At 36.6% G+C, this 24665-nt stretch overlaps 2 protein-coding genes and 2 pseudogenes across 4 annotated transcripts; all 4 read right to left on the bottom strand.

Moving 5' to 3' along the window:
- Positions 1–655: 655 nt before the first annotated feature.
- LOC145599083 (factor of DNA methylation 1-like) lies at positions 656–6820 on the bottom strand. Its single transcript, XM_081655493.1, has 8 exons — positions 6720–6820; positions 5249–6153; positions 4252–4433; positions 2687–2776; positions 2321–2608; positions 1782–2000; positions 1424–1689; positions 656–1003 (listed from the first exon to the last, which is right to left on the bottom strand). The coding sequence occupies exons 2-7, from the start codon at positions 6144–6146 to the stop codon at positions 1462–1464; spliced, it is 1905 nt and encodes a 634-aa protein (XP_081511619.1). The 5' UTR covers positions 6147–6153; positions 6720–6820; the 3' UTR covers positions 656–1003; positions 1424–1461.
- Positions 6821–7360: 540 nt separating this feature from the next.
- On the bottom strand, positions 7361–11330 carry LOC145597192 (uncharacterized). The gene is made up of 5 exons (XM_081653343.1): positions 11231–11330; positions 10310–11164; positions 9429–10211; positions 8301–9236; positions 7361–8259 (listed from the first exon to the last, which is right to left on the bottom strand). Exons 1-5 carry the CDS (start codon positions 11328–11330, stop codon positions 7361–7363), a joined length of 3573 nt encoding a protein of 1190 aa, XP_081509469.1.
- A 1166-nt stretch (positions 11331–12496) lies between these two features.
- LOC145598674 (factor of DNA methylation 1-like) lies at positions 12497–18438 on the bottom strand (annotated as a pseudogene). The gene is made up of 7 exons (XR_014103596.1): positions 18142–18438; positions 16897–17288; positions 16146–16324; positions 15218–15307; positions 14635–15126; positions 13613–13828; positions 12497–13073 (listed from the first exon to the last, which is right to left on the bottom strand). The product of XR_014103596.1 is annotated as a factor of DNA methylation 1-like (transcript).
- A 1011-nt stretch (positions 18439–19449) lies between these two features.
- Positions 19450–24201, bottom strand: LOC145597190 (factor of DNA methylation 1-like; annotated as a pseudogene). Its single transcript, XR_014103307.1, has 6 exons — positions 23781–24201; positions 23146–23324; positions 22265–22354; positions 21691–22173; positions 20692–20907; positions 19450–19975 (listed from the first exon to the last, which is right to left on the bottom strand). The product of XR_014103307.1 is annotated as a factor of DNA methylation 1-like (transcript).
- Positions 24202–24665: the final 464 nt, after the last annotated feature.

Raw genomic sequence — 24665 nt, 5'->3', positions numbered from 1 at the left:
GTCGAATAATATAATTGGTTTTGATCTTGAAAGAGAAAAGTTTCATGAGGTACCACTGCCTAGTGATCAAACGATTTCGTATGATATACTAATTGAGTTGGCTAATTTAAGGGGATGCTTGCATTTGGTAAGATTAACGGAGATATGGATTATGAAGGAATATGGTGTGCAACAATCGTGGACTAAACTGTTTCACTTCTCACAGGCGAATGAATGTACATTATTTGATCGTAATATTTTGGGTATAGAATGGATGATGCCTTTTGCTTATTCAAAGGATGGAAAGGAAATTTTAGTAGCACTTGCGAAACAGAACAGGTTTCTCCGTTTGGATCTACAAAGTCGAGAGTTCAAAAGCCTTGAAATTACTGATTTACCCGAAGATTGGGAATTTTTGGCACATTCGGCTTATGCCATGCCATGGGTTGGTTCCTTTGTTTATCCCTAATTTGAAGTGCTTAGTACTACTACTATTTCATAATAGATTAATAAATAATAGTTTTAATAAATTTATGTTTGCTTAAAGTGTCCTTACTTCTCTTCATATCATACGGAATAAGTTCTTAATTTCATTACTTTCATATGATTTGGTATTATATAAAACTTGGTCATTGCACAAGGTTAATTTTTTAGTTTATAACGGAGTAGCTTTGACTTATCTCCAATAATCTCCTCCTGCCATTTCAAATTTTCAACACTCAAAGTTTCCAACAAGCTATACAAATCAGTGAATCACCGTAACATTAGCAGATTTAGCAAGATAGGGAACATAACATGAGACTACAAAGGCTACAATTATCAATATGGACTATGGAGTACTATCAGAAGATGAACAAATTGTCTAATGATCTCACTTATTTAAGTTATGGTTACACGAGTCACAAATATTGTATCGCTCAGCATAGCACGAAAACTGACTGATACACAAATGTCGTGGATCTAACCTGCCATTAGGTGAAACTCTGAGTCTGGAACATTGCATTCGCTAGAGATCAACATGTTCCTGAAAGATCATTCAAAAACGGAATCTCAACATCTCAAGTATGATATCCGTGAAATTAAACAAATGGTCAGTTTGGTTTCAATTTTACTTCGTATGTTTTAAATCAAGGCACAAAATTCAACCACTAACTAGCCAAATAGGTCCATGGGGATGTTGGACAAGGAGGTCAAAAGGAACAGTATGAAAAATTGACAAATCAGAGCATGCAAATTACAGAGCATTGCCCCAAAACTTCTGGAGCCCCCCAGCCCTGTGCACACACAGAAATACAAACTGCAAGGGTTTCCTTCCACAATAACACATAAGCACCCTGATTCGCCACAAGTTAATAATCAAATCACTGAATGTAACGTTGGGGACAAAGATCACAATTATCACAACGGAATAGAAACCAAGTTAGGTTTTCAAATGCACACTTACCAAAAGACTCATTTGGGAGAGCAAGCAAGTGGACAACTTCACCTCTTGCGTTTCAGAGTCTTCAGATTCTTAAATATATAATTAACAACCTCCTTTACAGTAGCCTTGCGTCCTTCCTTGTAGTTCCAGAGTTCATTGATCACGTATCTCCCACTTGGATTATACTCATTTAGCTCTTTCAAGGCCACTGTAACTGTTTTGTACACTTCATCACCCCACTCTCCCTTGAGCTTCATCAATTTCTCATCTTCTTCATCGATTACTTCCTGCATCAAGAATCTATTGTCATTCCAAAGTGGTAAATACTGATACAAACTAAAGACCAGCAATATCAGATCTAAAGGAACACATAATTCACCTCGGTTTCTCCATTATTACGTTCAATAATTCTGAAAGGATGCCACGCTGGATCCTTCAAATTCTCTTGCCACAGCGAGCATCCCTCACTTGCTTTCAAAAAGGCCTCGTCTATTGGGAATCTACTTTTGCATTCAGCAACAAAGGCCTTCTCATCTATTTCACCCATTCTTTTGATACCGATATTAGTGCGGTTACTTTGCAACATTTCTAATAGGGCCTGGAGCATGAAAAGTACATTACATACAAATCATCAGAATAAACATCTGAAATTTCTAATATGCAGCAAAATAAGCAAATTAATACAATATGAAAATTAACTTTTAATCCTAAAATAGTATCAGCCAACTAAAATAAGGTAATAGATGAAAAAGAAGCAAGAAAACAGCATAAATATCACTTCAGCTTCCTGCTATTGATATATAGTATCCTCCATGCAATAAAGGGATTATGATCTATGCCTGAACTACATGGCTAGATGATGATGATGAATATACTAGTTGTAGTATATCTTGGAGAAACAAATATGTAAAGACATACATTAATTAACACATTGCGAGCTTCCTGCAATTCATCGTTGCTCTGCCTTTGTCTTATCACAAGAGTCTGATTCATATCTTCTAAATGGTTCATATCATCAATCTTCTGATCCAACTCTTCTTTCATCTCCTTCATCTTCCTCTGGACCGCATCATCATTATCATCTCCAAGATGCTTCATAACTTCTAATTTTCCTTTTAGCTCCTCAATCTCCAATTGTAACTTCTGCCTAGCATCCAGCTCCTTTTCTAGCTGAAGAATTTTCTTCAAGGCCTCTTCCTTCTCTCTCTGCACATCAGAACTTTGTCAGTGAGGGTTAAATATAAAAAGAACATGCTTCAATGCCACATGCTAGCCAATATTTACCTTTTGTTCTTCAACAAGCCTCAACACATTTTCATCTGCTTTCTTCTGCTCCACGGAAGCCATTTGCAGTGAATTGTTTCTTTCATCATTCTAAGAGTAAAAATTCACCCAGATTAGAAACCAAATGCAGAAGACTCCAATAAACATTTTAAAGTTAACAAACCTATAATAACCTAAAAAACACAAGATTTGAAACAAAACATGGACACAAGACAATGATAGCGTGGTAAGATGTTTCAAATTCTGTTATGTTTCAAATAAACATTGGCTTAAAATCCATCTTTGCAGGAATTGAAGCGCTTGACCCCATTAAAGTGAAGTCAATCTGTAATTGAGTAGAATAATACTACTAACATCACCCTATAGTCTATTCTCTTTTTCTATCATCACTGTTGGCATCTGCAAATAAGTCACAGTAAACCACCAAAATCACCAGAGATACAACAGATAGTGATAATATAATGGAAAATATTAGAGAAGCTTAATGTTTGACTAAAACAGAGGTGAGTGACTATATTACAGCCTACTGCGGCCACAGGATCAATAATCTCAGTTCGAGTTACTAAGACAAATTTCCATGCGTACAGCACCTCAGAACTTTAGAAAAGCATATATATGTGCAAGATGTGTGTCTCTATTCGTTGGAAGCAGGTCAGCGTGAAGCCATGAATACCATGCTCAATATTTGAAAACATCCTGCAATGGAACCAGCCAAGCCACCTGTGATTGTTAGGTACGATAAAGAACAAAGACAAGAGGGGGCCACAGAGGAAATGCAGAAACAGCTAAAACAAGCAGAGCAGCAGCCATAACACACCTAGCCCTCCCACACCACTTAGTGGGCACCATCAGGACGGCAGCTGAGGAAGAAGACAATATATGTATATGTAAATAGAGAGAGGAACGAATGTAGAAGGCAGTCAGTTGTTTCATTATTTGCGCTTGCACATTGGAGATTTGTAGCCTCAAGCAACTACCTTAGAGATTAGTAGCCTAAAACTTAATGCTTTGTAATTATTTTCCCTGCAATCAATGCCAATATCAACCTTTCTCTTTAATCTAAATTAGTATATATCTTGTGAGCTTGAGAGTTAGGCAGTGAGTCTATAACATATCCAGAAGATATGCTGACTACAATCCTAGATCAGACAGGGCTATACAACACTATGACAGGCTAATTGCCAACCTTCCAGAGGTTTATTCATGCCTAGAGTACATATGAGATCCATAATCATTGTATATGCAGCAGATTTAAGTGTGCAACAACATATACAGAAGTAGCAACCAAAATGCTTCCATCAAATCCAAAACCAGTCCCCAACAACAAAACCAAAGGCGGTCCAAAGCCTCATTCCCAAATGGATGGCATCAAGATGCAATAACCAAGAATCTATGTCATATAAAAATCCAAAACCAGTCCAACTATCTAATTTTTTAACATTAATAAACCCGCAGTAAAATAAATGAAAGAAACAGTCAAGCTTTCTCGTCTCTGATTCAATCCATGTCAGTTTGTAACAATAACAACACCCAAAAAGTGAACAAAAATACAGGAAACAGCTCACCTGCTGCTTCTCCTCATCGAGTTTCTGCCGCTCACGTTCAGTTAAGACCTCGCGTTTGCTTAATTCTCTAGTGCGCCAATCAAGCTGTCTTTTCTTCGACTCCAAATCATGATTCATCTTTTCTTGTTCTGCCAATATCCTTTGAACATGATCCCGAGCAATGCGCTGCATCTTACGGGTTTCTGTTAAACAAAACAATAACTACAAAAGGTAAGCAAGTTGGAGTTTTCTAAATTTTCAGCCACCCGCAACTGTCCTTGAAAAAAGAAGATACTGGATCAAATTCAAAATGTGTGCCTGATAAGAACTCAAATAACATAAATTTAACCATCAAAAGTTATCAATTTTAACATGTGGATCCATTGGAAACCTCACTACAGGCATGAAATAATAAGGTGAACAAGGAGAAAACCTGAAGATCTTTTTATCAAAGACAAGACTCCATAACAAGTACTTGCCAATCAGCTCTTGCACTCATGCAAGTCTAGCATTTCTACAATTAGTTCTTAGCGGGTTGTATAAGCTAGTTAAACTAGCTGAATATATTAGCTTTTTGAATAAAGTTTTTGGCAAACAGTTGTTAATTAATAGCTACTCTTTATGTAATGGATAATATATAGCAAGGGAGAATTTCAGCACATTTGGTCAAGGGTAATAAACTTAACAAACTTTAAAATAGAATTGTCATTTCACAACTATATTTACAAACCTTCTACAACCAACTTTTCAAAATCAGATTGGACTCAAACCTCTCTTCTAATACTCTCTCAACCAAATACTCTAACTAGAGGTTTAAACTAGTCATACCTCTCCTATTGCCCATGAGAAACAAACATGGTTTCATATTCTGCTTTTAATCCACAAGGGCCAATAGAAAATGAACCAAGCGTTTTATAACATAGCACAATTATAAACAATTTAATGTTAATATATGCATCAATGAAAGCAGCATAGCATATAATGGAATAAAGCACATTTTGTGGTTTAAAGAAATGACCTTCATAAAATGCTTGGTGGAGATTGTCTTTCTCTTCGAGCATCCGACTCAAGGACATAGCTTTCTCATTGACTTTAGATTGCATTTCATCCAGGTTCTGGTTCTTCATGTCAATCTCATTAGCCAAGTTGACAACCATTTTTTCAGTGTCCTGTCTACCCTTTTGCATAACTTCTGAAAGGGTCTTGAGTTCTCGGTTCTTGCGAAGGTACTCTCCCATGAGACCTTCTGCATGGTAATCATCTGCACGGGCAAACCATCCATAGATAGCAGAACCAAGATTCCCCTTTTTACTAATCCACTCCTTCTTACTGTGATGACCAGCTTCAAATGACTTCTCAAAGTCCACAGCGTTTTTAAAGCCAGCCCACTCCTTCTCAAAGTGAACCACAGCTTGTGCAACTTGTTCTTGTTCATCATGAAAAACTTCAATTCCCAAAGGCTTATACTTGGAGAAAGTTTTCATCCAGAACCCACTGTCAGTCACTTGTTTTCCAGTCTTTTCATCACTCACGATATTGACAACAACACCAATCCACGGCCAGCAATAGATATCCTCTTTTTGCTCACTAGCTTGTGGTTCTGGATCAACTGCTTGGGTAGGTTGTGCAGATCCAAAACCCAAGTCAACTTCTAAATATCTCGCCAATGCAAGATGGGTAGCCTTTTGTTTAGCACTTCGATGGGAAGCACCTTTGGCAACACCGGAGGCGTGTTGGAACAGGTCCTTGAATCCATACTCTTGCTTCTTCTTACCAGCGCAAAATGGGCACCTAAGGAAACCATTTGGTTTCTTCACCTTGTATATCCCAGATCGCAATTCTTGATACGGTTTCTCCACATACTCCTCAATCTCCGAATCACTGATCCCAGATTCTTCACCTGAGCTGTTCTCCATCAATTTCCTTCAAGGAGAAAGACAAAGTTGCAACATTTGCATTAAAATGAACCAATTCATTAAGTCATACGGTTTGTAGCCTAGTAACATCATCACGGAACGAAACACCCGAATCTTAATATAACTCCAATCAACATTTCTACTTGTTTGTATAAGATCAGTGGAAACACTGAATGTAACAGATTGTTATATTCATAATTCTTACAAGAAATCAAATTTTCACAGTTCCATCCTAACATTAAAGGGTTATTATAAACAAAAAACAAAAGCCTGCAACACATTAGCAAACCATATTTGACTCATTTTCCAAATTAAGCTCAAATAATCATCGCATAAAATTCCTCTCGCTTAAGAATATCAATGCATATTGCACAGAATCGAAATTCTAGCAAAAAATTATCTCGTCATAGTCTTTCAAAACATCATAAACATAATCACTAGGTCAATAATCAACCTTAGAAGAACCCTAAATTAACTATACTATCAATCAAATCAACAACATAGTGAAACTAAACCCTAGATTGTGAAATTGAAAATTGATGATTTAAAAAGTAAATAAGAAGAAACACCTACCTCAGAAGCAGCTTCAATGGAGGAGAGAAAGCTCAGAGTACACTTCAATGAAGGAGAGAGAGAGTGGGCAACGAAAGTGTGAAAAACCACAATGAGACAAATACTGTAATTAGGATGAAATAAAAATTATAAAAATTAAAAATTGTTGTTTGTGAACGTGAAAATTCCCAAATTGCCCCCATTTAATCTGAATTATTACAAACAATCCACTTTTTTCCTCACTCTAGGAACTTGGGATTTGATAACTAAATTCAATACAGATATGGGTGTCAGTTCGGATAATCGAATCGGGTCTGATATGGTCGGGTCGGATCGGATAAATTTTTAAAGTTGAGTTATACTAAGTTATTATGTCCACGCGAGTCCAAATCTGAATCGGATATTTTTCAGGTCGGTTTCGGATCGGGTCGGGTGTGTTTTTGACACCTCTAAATACAGATTAATAATGTGGTGTACTGGTGTGTGAATGTGTGATATTGTGGTCATATGGTGTATATAGGGAACCTAACAAAATTAACAACAATGTCACACTTTACAAGAATTACAACAACAACAGCCTTTTAGTCACAAATTTTTTTTTTTTTTTTTTTTTTTTGACAAGACGAGCTAAAAAACTAAAAAAACAACACAACAGAAAAAAATTAAAAAGACCATAACAACATATGACGCTGACGAGCTTGAGTCGCCAACCAATGAGTAGGAGCAACCCACTGTCGAGGAACCTTCCGAATAACACAAGAAGAAAACCGAGAGATCAAATTCCTGATATCTTGCAACAGCCATAAACAAGAAATATCCCGACAGTTGTCATTGCTGAGAAAAGATAATAAAGCCGAGCAATCCGTATAAATCAGCAGATGTCGAAAGGTACGATGGTCTGCTGCCTGTAAAGCCCAGAAACAAGATTGCAACTCTGACTGAAAGGCCGAGGATGAAGTGAAAGCTCTAGAACCCCCTCCAAGAACAATGGCAGAATGCGGAGATCTAAAAATCCAACCTGCCCCTGCAGTATTATCACGGGGATTGTAAGCACCGTCGATCAAAAGAAAGACATCAGCGGAAGAATCTGAAGATCCTGTAAGATAACATGACAAAAGAGGAGAATTCCTGATGGCGCCAGAGACACCCCCAGTAAGACGAGCAGAGGCCTTAAAATCATTGACTGCAGAACCTCGAGAAACCCAGTCCTGCATAATATGAAGGATCACAGAAGGGGAAATGACAGCATAACGAAATATCTTGTGATTCCGAGCTATCCAAATGGCCCAAAAGAAAGAGACTACGGTAATCAACGTATCCCAAAGTTTATTCTTCCGCAACTGAGAAACCAAATCCGCAAACCAGACGATAAACTGAACGTCCCGATGAATGATAAGAGACGAAAGCAAAGGAACAGACGTCCAGATATTCGAAACAAAAGAGCAGTCACGAAACAGATGATCAACTGACTCATAAGAACCGCGACAAAGAACACAAGTAGTCTCAACTAGGAGTCCTCGCTGTTGCAGAACACCATTGAGAGGAAGCGCATTTGAAGGAGCTTCCAACAGAATAATTGTAACTTTGGCAACAGCGGCAAACCCCAGAAAGCCTTCCACCAAGAAGAGGTTAGGCTAGAACCCCTGGGAGAAAAGTCGAGATGACGAAGCAGCATGGCGTAGGCTGATTTAGTAGAAAAAACCCTATCCTTAGAATATTTCCAGTATACAAAATCATCCATCAGTCTTCTCGGACGCTCAAGGGCCAGAATACGACTAGCTGTAGATGAATCAAACAGCTGATGAACCCGAGAAGTGTGCCACGCGTAGGAACGCGGATCAATGATAGAAGAAACATGAGACGGGAGAGGCGTCTCACAATTATCACGAAACCTGATCGAATCACCAGGAACCCAAGAATCCTGGAGAATGTGAACCTGAGACCCGGAACCAACTTTCCAGGCCGCACCTTCAGCTAACACAGAAAAACCCTGTAAAAGGCCTTGACACCCCCAAGAAGAACCTGGAATTCTTTTTGTATGAAAGAGACGGAGAGAAGGATACCTAGCTGAGAGTGTCCTAGAAACAAGAAGCTGAGGATTATGATGAATGCGCCAACATTGTCTAGCCAACATAACTGAATTGAAAGATTGAAGTTGACGAATTCCTAATCCACCTAGACCTTTTGGAAGATGTAAAAGGGTAGAGGAGCGAAGAGCCAACCCTCGAGAACGATGATCCGATCTCCACCAGAAGCGAGCTAACATACCATCTACCTTTGAACAGATAGAAGAGGGAACTTTGAAAATTGACAGAATATGATTAAAAGAAGCCACCAAAACAGAGTTGATGATAACCAATTTAGCTGCAGACGAAAGACCAAGGGAAGTAAAGGCCGACAAGCGCTGAACTACTTTATCAATTAAGAAGCCAAAATCCGCAACCTTACTTCGACCCAGCTCCACCGGGACACCCAAATAAGAACCCAGTGTAGATTTACACTGAAGCTTCAAGCTCCGGCTAAGAAAATCTCGATAATCTGTAGGAGTATTAGGACTAAACTTAACAAAGGACTTCTGAAGATTAATCACTTATCCCGATAGAGAACAAAACTCCGTGAGAAGAGTCATAAGATTTTCACAAGCCTCAGGAGAAACTTGCAAAAATAAAAGAGAGTCATCAGCGAAAAACAGGTGAGAAATAGTTGGAGCGTTCCGAGAAATACAAATACCCTTAAGAAGAGAAGCCCGCTCAGCCCTTCGAATCATAGCCGATAGAACCTCCATACAAAGCACAAACAGGTATGAAGACAGGGGATCACCTTGTCGGAGACCACATTGAGGTGAAAAGGTCGGAAGGGGATTACCATTAACCAAAACTTGATAGGAGACCGTTGTAACGCACTGTCGAACAATGTGTATCCAATAAGGAGGAAACCCATAGGCCTGAAGAAGACGAAACAGAAAATCCCAATTGACCCAGTCATAAGCTTTGTTCATATCCAATTTAAGCGCAGCGAAAAACTTCCTTTTCGCTTTGGACTTGTTCATAAAAGAAAGAACTTCATGCGCAATCAAGGCATTATCCGAAAGAAGTCTCCCTGGAACAAAAGCATTCTGATAATCCGCAACCAAACTGGGTAACACTTGTCGAATCCGACTAGTAAGGCATTTAGCCACGCACTTATAGATGACATTACAAAGACCAATCGGACGAAATTGAGAAATTAACTCCGGATTATCCACCTTTGGAAGTAAAGTCAAAAAAGTGCGATTCCAGTCCTTCAGCATATAACCATGAACAAAGAAATGCTGAACCGCTACTACCACGGAGTGACCAACAACCAACTGCCAGGAAGATTTAAAAAAAGCAGACGGGAAGCCATCAGGCCCAGGTGATTTATCATCATCAATACTGAAAATAGCAGATCGAATCTCTTCCGAGGTGAAAGGTTTCATAAGAAACACCTGCTGATCAGAAGAGAGAGAGGGAAGACAAAGGCTATCCCACCAATCTGCATCAAAGGTAGAAACTTGAGGAGAACTGAATACAGCTCTTTGTAAAATTCTAGCGTAATGGAATTGATATGAGCTGTGTTCTGATGCCAACAACCAGTGGAATCCCGAAGACCCAGAATCTTATTCTTACGTTTACGAGATTTGACCTTAGAAAACAAAAGGCGAGAATGTGAATCACCTAAAGCATCCCACTTAGTCTTAGCACGTTGCTGCCAGAAAATATAAGCTGCCTGTGCCTCAGCAATTCGCTCATTCTTAGTAGAGATGAACAAGCACCAGTCTGCACGGGAACAAAGAGAAAGCGATGGTTGTTGAACATTAAAGACAAGCTGTTTCCAGTTAATACCCCAAGCTTTCTTATGGGTAATACACCAAGCTAAAAGACGATCTCGAGCAACAGAGAGCTTACGAGATAAGGCAAACATGGGAGACCCAGGAAAGAACAAGGAAAAAACAGAAGCTATAATGTTGTGTATGGCTGGAGCGGACAAGCACCAGTTTTCTACTCGATAGGGACGTTTACAGAAGTCAGAATCTGCAGAATCTGAAAGGATAACAGCAGCATGATCTGAAAATAAGATTGGCTGGTGCAGAAGCTTAGTATCCGGATAATTAGTAAACCAAGTGGAAGAGCCATAGGCTCGATCTAGACATTCAAAAATAGGATCCGAATCCAATCTGTTATTAGTCCAGGTATAACGAGGCCCAGAAAAAGGAACGTCTACCAAGTCCAAACCTATCCTCCAATTCATAAAGTCCAATTGTCCCGGAATCGAAAGATTACCTCCTAATTTGTCCGAACTATATTCCACTTGATTAAAGTCCCCGATAATCACCACATTTGAGACTGTATCCAGTAAATTACTAATCAAGTACCAAATCTCCAAGCGATTAGTAATATGAGGCGAGCCATACACAAACATTACATGTCTTATTTCATCACCTTGCACTAATTTACATAGATATACATTTTGAGAAGTATAAACAGGAACTAAACTAACCGCTGAAAACTAACATATGAACAAGCCACCACTAAGGCCTACAGCATCCATACCACAACAACCCAAAAAAGGTAAAGATGCTAATTTTTGAGCTACATTATCTACAGACACCATTGTTTCCAAAAGACAAACGAGATCCAAACTATGAGAGCGGACTAAAGTTGTAACATAAGGAATTTTAGGGGAGTCCGCTTGTCCTAAGCCCCTACAATTCCAAAGAGCAACTCTCATCCCGAAGGTGGTGACCTTTCACGGGAGGTCACCGATCCCTCAGAAGATGCTTGAGAAGAAGATTGAACATCCGCCTTGCGCTTCTTGTAAGGAAGAAAACAGGGGAGACAAGAAGAGCTTGAAGTATGTTGTTGCTGTTCATCAGGGAGAGGCGGAGCAGTTGGAGTAAACAAAATTAATTGACGCTATCATAAGTCGTTGTAATGAATTGTCCATCAAAAAAAAGACATAACAAGATAATCAGTTAAAAAAATTGAAAATATATGTGTGTCCAGTGAGAATAAGATTAGAGCATCCAAGAAAATTTACCAGAGTTTAGAGTATTAAGAATAAAATTTTACTAAAGGAGTGCTAAAATGTGTAAATAAAATAAACAATAGTACCATGACCCGTCGTGAATTTTTTACCTCCATACAACCCTATTCAACATTATTTTTTTCATTCATCAATCCCCAAAACACTCGTATTACTCTAGCTCAATCACCCTCTTTCAAGTTTTTATCAATACCCGTCAATAAAAAAATAAAAAAATAAATAAAAAAAAAAGATTTTATCAATACAATCACACTTTCATAAAAAAGTCATCCTCTCACACTTGTTGGCCAATTCCCCAAAGGTACATTGAAAACATAGCATTCATGACTCATGAGCAAGTCTATACAAAAGACCAAGCTACAATCGAGTATTAAATTATGTTAATATTCGAATTAACATTTTCGTTTATTTGTAGCACTATGTGCTACATATAGCATTATCCATCATCATTAATGTTTACCCTTACTACATTGTACAAATACATACTGCTACGTATTTATTATAGGGTTCACATTGGACAATTTAGCAAAATTATTTGATGAGAATATTCTCAATAGAAAGTGCAAATTCTAATATTTGTGATTATGTAAAAATCCACATAGTACATGTAAAAATCCACATAGTACAGGGGTTAAAAAAAAAGGCAAATATTATTCACTGATGCATTTTCAGCAATAATGGAGTTAACACCTTAGATATACTTGAAAATAGAAGTCACATTCTACTCAGTAGTACAGAACTACATAACCTTCAAATAACTTGGGACTATAGAAGAGTTACATTCTAGTTTCAGATAACTCAGGAGCTGACATACTTGAAAATTTGTGAGCATAGAAGCTGACTATGGTCTCCTCCCTAGTTAGAATTACCCGTCTTACTACACCGATATTTTTATAATGTCCACAAACTATAAATACATACTTGCCAAAGTCTGAAATTTTATACCAGTTGTTTTAGCTACTTATTTAATATTTTTATAAGCGATAACTAGACCACTGGTCAAACTGGAATACAAGGAATTCTGAAGTTTTATCGTCAAACTCAAACCAACTTGTTCCGAGTTTACTTAAAGAACTAATTCAACATCTGGCGCTTTTGAAGAGTCTTCAGATTCTGAAAAACAAAATTTGTAACTTCCTCTAACGTAGCCCTGCGTCCTTCCCTATAGTTCCAAAGCTCATTCACTGCACATCTTCCGCTTGGATTATAACAGTTGAGTTCTTGCAAGGCCATTGTAACGGCTTGGTAGACTTCATCACCCCACTGCACCTTGAGCTTCTTCAGCTTCTCATCTTCCGCGTTGACTACTTCCTGCACCATGAATACATTTTAAGGTTGAAGTACTGGACATACAGTTATAGTATACCTAGTTTTTATGAGACAATAATGAATACACTGCCAGTAATCACTACATCTCATGGACTCATCTACTTACAGGCTTACAGCACCATAACATACTGTTACATTATCGAAATTTCAATTGGGGTATATTGTTCAAATGTTCACAATGGAAAATTTTTGAAATGCTTCCCTATTCTCTCTCATTTACCTGGAATTTATTGTAAGTCACTTCAAGGTCTGCCAGACAGCCACTATCAGATATCTAATGCTAGTATTTTGATAAATAGATTCATAAGCTTCAATTGCAGTATAATAAAGTGATATCAAAGCAGGGTTGGGTTGGCTTAGGCATGTAACATTCCTATTGCAAATAAGGCAATAATTGCAGTATAATAAGCTGATCTACACAAAAAATGGCTTCACTATGGATGAAATGTAATATCATTGCTTACAGATCGATGTAATGGATAACTTCAAGTCTAAGAGTTGAACCAAAAAAAATAATTCACCTGTAACTGTCCATGGATCTCAGTAATTTTAAAAGGATTCCAATCTGGATCTAACAAATTCTCCTGCCAATGCGAGCATATCATTCCTGCTTCTGTTATGGCTGCATCCTCGGTGTACCTTTTCTTGCACTCCTTGATAAAGGCCTTTACATCAATTTCTCCCATCCCTTTGACTCCAATGCTATTGTGATTGTCTGGCATAGTGTCCAACAGACCCTAGATCACAAGAAAAAATTAAATAAATAAAAAAAAAGATATATGTTTTCTGACCAGTGCAGAGGAAGAACCGTAAAGCATAAATTTAAAAAAAAAAAAATACACATATCATCAATGAATAGAGGATAAACCACATCAAATGTTGATATTCGAACATGCAGGCTAAGTTACTTTGATACGACTGTTCAGGCCTCATACCCAGGTCAAAATGAATGGACACTGATAAAGAAATTGACACAATAACAGTCTAAAAACCAGGAAATAGAAGCTGGAGCTAGAACAAGAGAATAGGTAGGGAAACATGCAAATAGTTGCTACAAGTTATATAACACCTTTCACAAACGATATCCTATAATAGTAAAAAAATAAGATGAGATTAACAAGTTTGTCCAACTAAAATGCACTAAATTCAATGGTTTTTATGAACTTCAACTGTTAAATGTTAAGTGTGACCCACAAACTAGCTCTCTCCCTTTTCCTCCTAACCTTCACATTAAAGAGACTGGGTTTCTTTGCCATACATGATATTTAAAACTAACAGAAACTATCATTGATGGATCTGCAATAACAAAATTTAATGAAAAAAATTGCTATATTATATGCATAGGGAATAAATTTCCTTCTTGCCTAGGATATATAACTTTAAAGATATGTTGAGGTGATGTTGTTATTAATGTCCTAACTATATATTTATCTATGGGAAAAGAAATTGGGGCACAAACCAAAATTTAAAGTCGAAATTGTAAGACAGCTGTAAGACCAAGAGACTGCATATCTAGCAAAAAGATGGTATGGAAAAGGCATACTTTGATTGATGCTGTCCGAGCATCTTGCAGTTCATCATTGCTCTGCCTTAAGCTGATCACAAGTACTGCAGTCATACCTTCCAATTGGTTGATTTCTTCAATCTTATCATTCAATACTCCGTTCATGCCCGCCATCTGTGTCAGCATCGCAGCGTGATCGGCATCTCTCAAATGCATAATCTCTTTTAGTTGTCCAGTCAACTGACTCAACTCTTCAATCTTTAGTTGCATGTCTTGAAACTTCTGTTTAGCCTCTAGCCCCTTTTCTGAAGAAGAAGATGTTTCAGTAGAGACTTCCAAATGGTTCAAAACTCCAATCTTCAGATTTAGCTCTTCAGTCATCTCCTCCATCATCCTCTGATGCATATCTGTGTCATCATCTCCCAGATACTTCATCACTGCTATTTTTCCTTTTAATTCTTCGACCTCCAACTGTAACTAATGCTTAACTTCCAGCAGAAGATACTTCGTCAAGGGCTCTTCTTTTTCTTTCTGTGCATTTAAATTCAAATCTCTGTCAATAAAAGCTAAACATAGTATGAAGCATGACATGCTTTTACAACACATGGCAGTTGACACTTACCTTCTGTTCTTCAGTGAGCCTCAAAACATTTACATGTGCTTTTTTCAGCTCCATGGAAGCCATGCATAGTAAATTGATTCTTTTAATATTCTAAAAACCATAGACAAGAAGTTAGTTGACACTCATAAAAAATATAGGAAACCAAATGTCACAGACAGCAAGCAAGAGATGTGCTGATTTATCCCGCCCATCAACAAACCTCATTAAGTTTTCAAAACTGATGTACGACGACAACCAAATCAAATATCCAAGAAGGACAGTTCTCTAGTAAAACATCGTCTACTATAGTTAGTCATTTATTAATAGCACATTGCAAACATGACATAAAGATAAAAAGGAAAGAGCCTCAAAAGAGAACCACAAATCTAATGAATCTTCCATCAATAAAGTGAAACTGGCCGCTCATTCAGCATAACCTTAAAGTCCTTGAACAACAACAAGAGTACAGTAGCACCCCCAACCAGTGGTCTATTGCTATCTCCACAACCAACTTAGCAAAAGCAGTTTGGCAAGCTCTAACTCTATTCATGCTGCAATGTGCAAGACAAAGCAAACACTACACTCCACCCAATCTGACTACTGCAGCTCAACACCTCAAAGTGAGCACAAATTTATAGGATTACTCCTCTAGAACGATATAAAGACCCTCCAAAAAAAATATTATCTGGACCTGCCACTACTTTGCCGTGCACATGACATCCAAGATCTTACTTCACAAAATAATACTTGGAAAAAAAAAAAAAAAAACAAAAAAAAACAAGGCTCTTCAACTTTGTGGCTCTTTCACGGAGCATCTTCCAACACATGCAAATCACCAAATGGACTACAAAAATGGATAGTTTTTAAAAATATATGAATGCCAATCCAAGAGTCAATTTGTTGGTTTTTCAAAATGAAAACAGAAAAAAAAGAAGAAAAAAAAATCAACCTGCTCCTCCTCCTGCAGTTTCTGCTGTACATGCTCAGTATAGACTCTGTCTTTGCTTAAGTCCAAATCATACCGATCAAGCTGCATTTTCTTAGTCTCAAGCTCATGATCAATCTTCTCTTGCATTTGTGTTATCCTAGTATCATGATCTTGAGCAATGCGTTGCATTTTCTGAGTTTCTGTTGAAAATCAAACACACAAAAATTTATTAGTATTTAATCTTTTATGGTGTGTGGGGATATGGGCATGTGCTCCTTAAACTTAATACACATAAAAAAAAATAAAAAAATAAAAAAAAAGGCTTTCACAAACTCAAGAGACAGAAAAACACAATCTCCAGCCAATATGTGGATGGGTAATGGATTTTAATCCCTGGGATGATTCTAGACTGAGCATTTGTCTAATTTGCACAGGTGGACTCCTAGTGTCAATGGAAAGCTAGAATAGGAACATGCTCTAGCACCAACAAAAGACGGGCAATTCCAGAGTTTGAAATAATAGATAGACCATGGGGAAAGGGGGATCAGCACGCAAACAAAAATTTAAAATGTGTTCAAAGTAAAATGAAAAATGCTCAAATGTGCAGAGGCACTAATAAAAGAAAAATACATAGTAGTAGTTGTTAATTGTTAAGAGAGGAGGAGAAATGAGGGGAGAAAGACCGCGAATCAGACCCATTGCATTGGGGAGTTCCATCCTAATAGCCTAAATAATGCTTTCCAAGGAAAAAAAAAAAAAAAAAAAAACAGACCTGCATCATAAGATGCTTTCTGCAGCTTGTCTGCCTCTTCAAGAATTCGACTCAAAGACACGGTTTTAGGTTCTGGCACAGGTGGGGAGCTAGTTTCAGCAGATTCAAAGCCTAGGTCAACCTTTAAATATCTAGCCAAAGCAAGATGGAGGGCTTTCTGCTTAGATTTTTGCTCAGCAGAGCCATTGGCAACACCTGAGGCATGTTGAAGTAGGGTTCCGGAGCCACACGATTGGTTCCTCTTATCCTGACAGAAGGGGCACTTAAAGGTTCCATTTGGGTTCTCCACTTTATAAATACCGTTTCTCAATGCTTGATATGGTATCTCTGAATACTTCTCAATCTCAGAATCAGCAATGGTTTCTCCGTCTGATATGTACTCCATCTAGCACCTTCAAAACAAGCAAAAAAATTGGTGCTAAACAGGAAGAATTGACCTCTGATGAGATAAGACTTGTTTTAAAATTATACCAGATGTAACATCATACTCACAATACAAACATCCGAAAATTCAGATAAAGACTAAATCTAACACATTGTTGGTACTTCATAATTCCTAAACAATTACAATTTGTCTAATCTGCAAATTTAGAATTCGATCATATAACAAGTCCATACAAACAAATAACAAACTTTCGCAAATCAATGTCGAACTCTCAAACGCAACCACTATGAAGAACATCATTTAAAATCATAAATAAAAATCAAAAAAAAAAAAAAAAAAAAAATAGCATTAGAGATTACATACTTCAGCATATGATCACAAAAAAAAAAAAAAATCCCACATCAAAATTGAGTAGCCCTCAAAAACTAACAATTCAGATATGATCAAAAATCAAAATTCTAGCTACCAAAACTTACAGTTTGTTAAAGTACATGGCCAAAATTTAGGTAATTCATGGTTCATATCAAAAGAAAATTCTTTTTATTTTGGTGATTTAAATGTTAGCATCATAATTTCATAGAAATTTTATGGGTTATTTATCCAATGCTTCTACACTCCGTAAAACCCATGAAACTAATAGCATGCAAACATTATATTTGACAATTGATTTTACAAAAAAGATGAATTATAACAAGTGGGTCTTACATAATTTCTACAAAAGTGTAAGGAAAAACCAGTAATTGCATAATTTAGCTATAACATGCAATCATAATAAGCAAAACCAACGTGAACAAAGAAGGAATTTTTAAACAAAATGCTAGAAATTTTGAAATATCAACGAAATGAGCAAGTAACTTTACTGATATTGGAGTGCTCCAGAAACAGCCTAATGCAGAATTATCGTCTTCTTCTTAGAGGAGTAAAGAATCTCTAGTTAAGAATCACTATTTATAGACTGGAATTTCATGGGGCTGTTGATGAATTTAGACTGGAATTTCAAGGGATTGTAACGTTTTCATTTCATGTTTCCACTTTCCAATGCGTAATTTTTTTATTCAAAAAAAAAAAAAAAAAAAATGTGTGGTAACAAATTCATGACAAAAAGTCAAAACACACTCGTAAATCAGTCAAAAAAATTTGTCAGTATACTTTTATACTTCCTCCACGGTTTCAATCAAAAAAGTAATTTAAGTACATGGGAAGGAGAAATTATGAGATTCAAGAGTGTAAGACATTAAATTAGTCAAAAGTTGACACAAATTTTATGGCAAATGTTCGGGTAAAATAGGAAGAGAACTTGATAAGGACAAAAAAATTAGGGTATAAAAGTCTTTTTATATATCTTAATACGAGTAATTATTATGAAAATATGAAATGTGGCAAACATTTTGGGTTACCTAAAGTGGCATAAGTGACAATCAAATGGGCACGGAGGGAGTAATTTCCTAAATTTATACAATTTTCTATTTTATATTTAATGTCTATATGTAGTCCTAAGGGTTATGTATATCATTTTTCTTTTCTTTTGGAATAATTTGGATATCAAATCAGAAAAGATAGTTCATGCTTATTTGTAGACTACATATAGCAGTATCCTATAATTATTAGTACTCCCTCCGTCCCTAAATTACATTCCTCCTTTCTATTTTTGGTATTTCAAAATTACATTCCTCCTTTATATTTTTGGTAAGTTTTTTTTAGTAAATCAACTCTCTTTTTCTATTTTATGTTTAATGCTTTCTCACTCATCCTTACCTAATCTCACTCATAATCCTTGTGCCAAATTACAAAAAATATGATTGGTTAAAAATTTTCAATTAGAAGCATGTGATTGGTCCTTCTTTTTTGCAAAGGATTGATGACATGTCAAGAGTAATAACTAATCTATCTTTGTATTTCCCATTGCATTATCTAATTATTGTTATTTGTCTTAATCTTCCCTCCTTAATTCCCGTGTAAATTTCCAAATAGGAATGTAATTTAGGGACGGAGGGAGTAGTATTACATGAACTTTTCACATTTAATTCAATGAAATGCATTTATATCAAAAATAAAGTTTAATACCGTAGATATACTTGAAAATAGAAGTTACAATCTATTCAGACCTACATTGACTTATCATCACCTTCAAACCAGGAAACATTTCCTAGAACTACAGAAGAGTCAAGAGTTGCATTCTAGTTCCACCTAAGGAGCTGAATTGCCTGAATATGATCTCCTCCTCCCTACTTAGAATTAACCGTATTACTACACCGATATTTTTTATAATGTCTACAAACTACGGAGTACTAAAAAAAAAAAAAACTTGCCCAAGTCTTAAAATTATTACCAGTTGTGTAGCTACATATTTATAAGCGATAACTAGACCACTAGTCAAGCTGGAATACAAGAAATTCTGAAGTTGTCTCGTGTATAACTCGTCACCCAAAACCAACTAATTAGTTTACTAAAGAGCTAATACAACCTCTGGCGCTTTTGATGAAGACTCTTCAGATTCTGAAAAACAAAATTTGTAACTTCCTTTAATGTTGCCTTGCGTCCTTCCCTAAAGTTCCAAAGCTCATGCACTGCATATCTTCCGCTTGGATTATACTCGTTGAGTTCTTGCAAGGCCATTGTAACGGCTTGGTAGACTTCATTACCCCACTGCACCTTGAGCTTCTTCAGCTTCTCATCTTCCGTGTTGATTAGTTCCTGCACCATGAATCCATTTTAAGGTTGAAGTATTCGACATACAGTTAAAGTATACCACGGTTTTATAATCAATTATGAAGATACTGCCAATACTCTCTACTATGTACTACTTTTCATGTACTCATCTACTAACAGGCTTACAGCACCATAACATACTGTTACATTATCAAAATTTAACACATTAAAAAATATTAAAAAAAACACACACACACAAACACACACATACAAGCAAGCAGTTTATTAAGGGGAGAGAGAGAGAGAGTTATTTTGACATTTCCAGCTCCAAACTCAGCTTGCAGCTATGGCGACACTGCAAATGATGAAATTATTGTTCATGGGAGGAGTGTCAGTACTCTCCAACACACTCCTAATAGAATATCAACTGGTGTGTAATGTTCGATTATTCACAATAGATAATTTTTTAAATACTTCCCTATTCTCACTCATTTTCCTGCAAAGTCTGCCACTGTCAGATATCTGATGCAAGTATTTTAAAAAATAGATCCACAAGTTTCAATTGCAGTATAATAAAACGATATCAAAGCAGGATGCAGTTGGCTTAGGTATGTAACATTCTTATTGTCAATAATTGCAGTATAATAAGCTGATCTACACAAAATTGTCGTGACACTATGGATGAAATGCAATCTCATTGCTTACAGATGGATGTAATGGATAAGTTCAAGTCTCAGAGTTGAACAACAAAAATAATTCACCTTCGTCTCTCCATGAATCTCAATAATTTTGTAAGGATGCCAAGCTGGATCTAACAAATTCTCCTGCCAAAGTGAGCACATCATTCCTGCTTTTGTCATGGCCGCATTCCCAATGTACCTTTTCTTGCACTCCTTAATAAAGGCCTTTACGTCAATTTCTCCCATCCTTTTGACTCCAATATTATTGTAATTACCTGGCAAAGTGTCTAACAGACCCTAGATCACAAGGGGGGAAAAAAAAAAAAGATAAATGTTTTCGCAGAACCATAAAGCATAAAATAAATAAAGAATATTAAAAAAATAATAAAAAAAAACATATCATTAATGAACAGAGATAAACCATCTCAATTGTCGATATTTCTGACATGCAGGCTATGTTACTTTGATACGGCTGTTCAGGCCTCATACACGGGTCAAAATGACCGACACTGATAAAGAAATTGACACAATAACAGTCTGAAACCCAGGACATATAAGCTGGAGCTAGAACATGAGACTAGGTAGAGAATTATGCAAATAGTTGCTACAAGTTATATACCACCTTTTACAAACAATATCTTATATAAGTAAAACAATTTTTTTAACAGATAAGTTTGTCCAACTAACATGCACTTTTTTATAAGCTTCAACTGTTAAGTGTTACCTGCAAACTAGCTCTCTCCTTTTCCTCCTAACCTTCACATTAAAGAGACTGGGTTTCCTTGCCATATATGATATATAATTAACAGAAAATATAATTGATGGATCTGAAATAACAAAATATAATGAAAATTATTGCTTTATTATATGCACAGGCGATGTATATTTAATTTCCTTCTTGCCTAGGACATACACTTTAAAGATATGTTGAGGTTATGTTGTTATTGATATCCTAATTATATATTTATTTATGGGAAAAGAAACTGTGGCACAAACCAAAATTTAAAGTCAAAATTGAAAGACAAGTGTAAGACCAAGAGACTGCATATCTTGCAAAAATATAGTATGGAAAAGGCATACTATGATTGATGCTGTCCGAGCATCTTGCAGTTCATCATTGCTCTGCCTTAAATTGATCGCAAGTGTTCTATTCAATTCTTCCAAATGGTTGATTTCTTCAATCTTATCATTCAATTCTTCCTTCATGTCCTCCATCTTTGTCAGCATCACAGCGTGATCAGAATCTCTCGAAAGAGTAATCTCTTTTAGTTTTCCAGTCAATTCTTCAATCTTTAGTTGCATGTCTTGAAACTTCTGCCTAGCCTCTAGCCCCTTTTCTGAATAAGAGGTGGTTTCGGTAGAGACTTCCAAATGGTTCAAAACCCCAATCTTCAGATTTAACTCTTCAGTCATCTCCTCCATCTTCCTCTAGTGCATATCAGTGTCATCATCTCCCAGATACTTCATGACTTCTATTTTTCCTTTAATTTCTTCGACCTCCAACTGTAACTTATGCTTAACTTCCAGCTGAAGATACTTCTTCAAGGGCTCTTCTTTTTCTTTCTGCACATTTAAATTCAAATCTCTGTCAGTAAAAACTAAACATAGTATAAAGCATGACATGCTTTTACGACACATGGCAGTTGACATTTACCTTCTGTTCTTCAGTGAGCCTCAAAACATTTACATGTGCTTTCTTCAGCTCCATGGAAGCCATGTATAGTGAATTGATTCTTTTAATATTCTAAAAACCATAAACAACAAGTTAGTTGACACTCATCAACAAAATAGAAAACCAATGATACAGACAGCAAGCAAGAGCTGTGCCAATTTATCCCGCACCATCAACAAACCTCATTAAATTTTTAAAACTGATGTACGACGACAACCAAATCAAATATCCAAGAAGGGCAATCTCTAGTCAAACCTTGTCTACTATATTTAGTCATTGCTTAATATCACCTTGAAAACATGACATAAAGATAAAAAGGAAAGAGACTCAATAGAGGACCACAATACTAATGAATCTTTCATTAATAAAGTGAATCTTTCCACTTCGTTCAGCATAACCTTAAAGTACAGTAGCACCCCCAAGAACCACCGTCTTTAACCAGTGGTCTATTGCTATCTCCACAACCAACTTAGCAACAACAGTTTTGGCAAGCTCTAAATTCTATTCATGCTGCAATGTGCAAGACAAAGCAAACACTACACTCTCCTCATCTTCCCTGCAGCAACCCCATTGTCATTCTACTGCAACTCAAAGCCTCAAAGTGAGCACAATTTTAAAGGATTACTCGTCTAGAATAATATAAAGACCCTCCAAAAAATTTCTTATCTGGACCTGCCAGGGCTGCCACTACTTTACATTGCAATGATATCCTAGATTTAATTTCAAAAAATAATACTTTGCAAAAAAATAAAAAAAATAAACACTTCAACATTGGATAGTTTTTAAACATATATGAATGCCAATCCAAGAGTCAATTTGTTGATTGTCACAATGAAAACAGAAAAATAAGAAAAAGAATCAACCTGCTCCTCCTCCTGCAGTTTCTGCTGAACATGCTCAGTATAGACATTGTCTTTGCTTAAGTCCAAATCATACCGATCGAGCTGCATTTTCTTAGTCTCAAGTTCATGATTAATCTTCTCTTGCATTTGTGTTATCCTAGCATCATGATCTTGAGCAATGCGTTGCATTTTCTGAGTTTCTGTTGAAAATCAAGCATGCAAAATTTATTAGTATTTGGTCTTTTATGGTGTGTGGGGACAGCGGATGATCTCCTTGAACCAAATCACACATGAGGAAAAAAAAAAAGGCTTTCACGAGCTCAAGAGACAGAAAAGCACGTTGTCCAGCCAATATGAGGATGAGTAATGGATTCAGATTACTACTAACCTCTCTCTCTGTCATACGGGCAATTCCAGAGTTTGAAACAATTAATAGACCATGGGGAGAGGGGAGTCAGCATGCAAACAGAAATTTAAAATGTGTTCAAAGTATAATGAACCAATGTGCAGAGGCACTAATAAAAGAAAAATACATTGTAGTAGTTGTCAATTGTTAAGAGAGGAGAGAAAGAGAAAGACCGCGAATCAGGCCCATTGAATTGGGGAATTTCATCCTAATAGCCTAACAAATTCTTTCCAAGGAAAAAGAAATAGACCTGCATCATAAGATGCTTTCTGCAGCTTGTCAGCCTCTTCAAGAATTCGTTTCAAAGACACGGCTTTGGGGTCTGGCACAGGTGGGGAGCTAGTTTCAGCAGATTCAAAGCCTAGGTCATCCTTTAAATATCTAGCCAAAGCAAGATGTTGGGCTTTCTGCTTAGATTTTCGCCGAGCAGAGCCGCCATAGGCAACACCTGAGGCATGCTGAAGTAGGGTTCTGGAGCCACACGATTGCTTCCTCTTATCCTTACAGAAGGGGCACTTAAAGGAGCCATGTGAGTTCTCCACTTTATAAATCCCATTTCTCAAGGCTTGATATGGTATCTCTGAATACTTCTCAATCTCGGAATCAGCAATGGTTTCTCCGTCTGATATGTAATCCCCAGCAATGGATTCTCCGTCTGATAGATACTCCATCTAGCACCTTCAAAACAAGCGAAAAATGGTGCTAAACAGGAAGAATTGACCTCTGATGAGATAAGACTTGTTTTAAGATTATACCAGATGTAACATCATACTCACAATACAAACATCCGAAAATTCAGATAAAGACTAAATCTAACACATTGTTGGTATTTTCATAATCCCTAAACCATTACAATTTGTCTAATCTGCAAATTTAGAGTTCGATCATATGAAAAGTCCATACAAACAAATACTAATTACAAACTTTCTCAAACGCAACCCCAATGAAGAACATCATTTAAATTTTTTTTTAAAAAATAATAGCATTAGAGATTACATACTTCAGCATATGATCACAAAGAAAAAACCCACATCAAAATCGAATGTAGCCCTTAAAAACTAACAATTCAGATATGATCAAAAGTCAAAACTCTAGCTACCAAAAATTACAGTTTGTTAAAGTACATGGCCAAAAT

Source organism: Chenopodium album, chromosome 20 (assembly GCF_948465745.1).
Source record: "Chenopodium album chromosome 20, dcCheAlbu1.1, whole genome shotgun sequence".
Lineage (NCBI taxonomy): Eukaryota > Viridiplantae > Streptophyta > Magnoliopsida > Caryophyllales > Amaranthaceae > Chenopodium > Chenopodium album.
Note: the sequence above shows the minus strand (reverse complement) of the source record. Positions and strands in the feature narration are given on the sequence as shown.